Here is a 1999-nt window from a genome sequence, read left to right as displayed (position 1 = left end):
GGAATGCCCTATGAACTATATGAAAGGAACACAATTATGCAATGAGTAAACGTTTATCTCGGATACACTTTAGGTGGTTAACTGTTAATACTCTGTAGCCAACAATAACTACTCCCATTGTCATCAAAATACAGGAAGTGCTGCTATACTTATTTTCTGCCAAACAATTTCTTGGCAGCAGGAGTCAGGACTAGTACTGTTTGATCCTATGTTTATCTCATCATGCCTCCTGTCACTTCACGTATGCTTTAATATAGATACTGTCTGCCATCTTCCACCTAGAAAATGAATGATTGAGCTTCACAGCATCCTTCACCTCTTGATTCCTCAGGGTGTAGATAATAGGATTTAGAAGAGGAGTCACTACTGAAGGAATTATAGAAACCATTTTATTGAGGTGCATGAGACCACCAGTGCTGGGTCTCACAAACATAAATATGATTGGGCCATAAAAAAGCGTAACAACAATAAGATGAGAAGCAAATGTAGAAAAGCTCTTGCGGCGCCCAGCTGCAGTCGGAAACATCAGAATTGTTCGTATTATACAAATGTAGGAGATAATGATTAAGAAAAAACAGCCTAAGATTATGAACAAGCTAAGACAAAAAAACAGCTTTTCAATGCTTGATGTGTCGGAACAAGATAATTTGAGCAGTGGAGCCAAGTCACAATAGTAATGATCAATTTGGTTTTCCCTACAAAATGAGAGATTGGAAATCTGTAGACAAGGGACAAGCGGCGAGAGGAAGCCACAAACCCAAGACCCGATTATGAGAAAAGCACACGTCTTAGGACTGATAATAACTACATAGTAAAGAGGATTACATATAGCCACATACCGATCATAAGCCATCACAGTAAGGAGGAAAATTTCTGTTGCTCCAAGAGAAAAATGAAAATAAAATTGTGTGAAGCAGCCATACAGAGATATTGCTTCTCCTCTAGTTTTAAGAGACCACAGAAGTCTGGGGATGGTGACTGAAGGATACCAAATTTCGAGGAATGAGAGTCCACCAATGAAGAAGTACATAGCCTTGTGAAGACGTCTTTTGGTTTTAACAATGATAATAATAAAGACATTGGCTGTTATTATACCGGCATATAAAATAGTTATAACAATGAAAAGACCAAATCTTGAATGTTCCAAATCAGAGAATCCAACTAGGAAAAATTCTGTTAGGACCGTCTCATTCATATTTGTCACTTGATAATGAATTACTATAAGAGAGTAGAAAGGCTGAAAAGAACAAGGCATAGCCAACTCTTGTAATGTAATACTAGTACATAAGTATAACTGTATCCTTTCTAAATATGGCAATGGAACCAGCATAATGAAGTGATGGTTGGGGATGTTCATTCAGATTCCAAGGAAATTTCCGATTTGAAATCGGCATTTCCGATCGTAACTCGGAAAACAAATTTCTGCGGAAATACCTGTAACGCTGGGGGGTCCTACTTTCTGACCAGCCAGCACAACAAAGCTGAGAGCTGAATTATGGAAGAGGCTACACAGGCTGCCCAGAGCAACTGCAGCTCTGGGCTTCTGATAAGACGCAATGGCAGTGCAGTGCGATGTTGCACTGCTCTTGCGATAGCAAACATTCAGACAGATACAAGACAGACTGGAAGGAGGTAGCCAATAGCAACCACAACAATGGCTACCTGCAAGGACATGACTAGGAGGACAGAGGCTGACAGAATGAATGCTTGCTAATCTCAGTGACAGCAAGCATTCACAAAGACAAGAGTGAGGTAGCCAATAGCAACCACAACAATGGCTACCACGCAAGGATAGGACAGAATAGTCAAGAAATAGCAGAATCAAAAGGCAAGCAAATGTAATACATAGACAAATATACAATAGATATGATTTCCTAGCGTATTACAATTTACAGCTATCAATGAAACTACAAACGACTGACTAACATATGTATATATCGGCGATGAACCGATATATAACATAAGCAAGGAAGACTGGCTAGTATCAGGAGCAATACCG

The 1999-nt window shown here is 39.5% G+C and overlaps 1 protein-coding gene across 1 annotated transcript; it reads right to left on the bottom strand.

Moving 5' to 3' along the window:
* Positions 1-232: 232 nt before the first annotated feature.
* LOC137527380 (olfactory receptor 6F1-like) lies at positions 233-1195 on the bottom strand. The gene has a single exon (XM_068247893.1). The coding sequence runs from the start codon at positions 1193-1195 to the stop codon at positions 233-235; it is 963 nt and encodes a 320-aa protein (XP_068103994.1).
* Between the last annotated feature and the right edge of the window lie 804 nt (positions 1196-1999).

Source organism: Hyperolius riggenbachi, chromosome 8, assembly GCF_040937935.1.
Source record: "Hyperolius riggenbachi isolate aHypRig1 chromosome 8, aHypRig1.pri, whole genome shotgun sequence".
In the NCBI taxonomy this organism is placed as follows: domain Eukaryota; kingdom Metazoa; phylum Chordata; class Amphibia; order Anura; family Hyperoliidae; genus Hyperolius; species Hyperolius riggenbachi.
The sequence above is the reverse complement of the archived record's forward strand: the minus strand, read 5'-3'. Positions and strand labels throughout refer to the sequence as shown.

What these genes read in the sequence shown, in the direction of transcription:
- LOC137527380 (XM_068247893.1), bottom strand. Translation starts at nt 1,195, where the DNA reads ATGAATGAGACGGTCCTAACAGAATTTTTCCTAGTTGGATTCTCTGAT.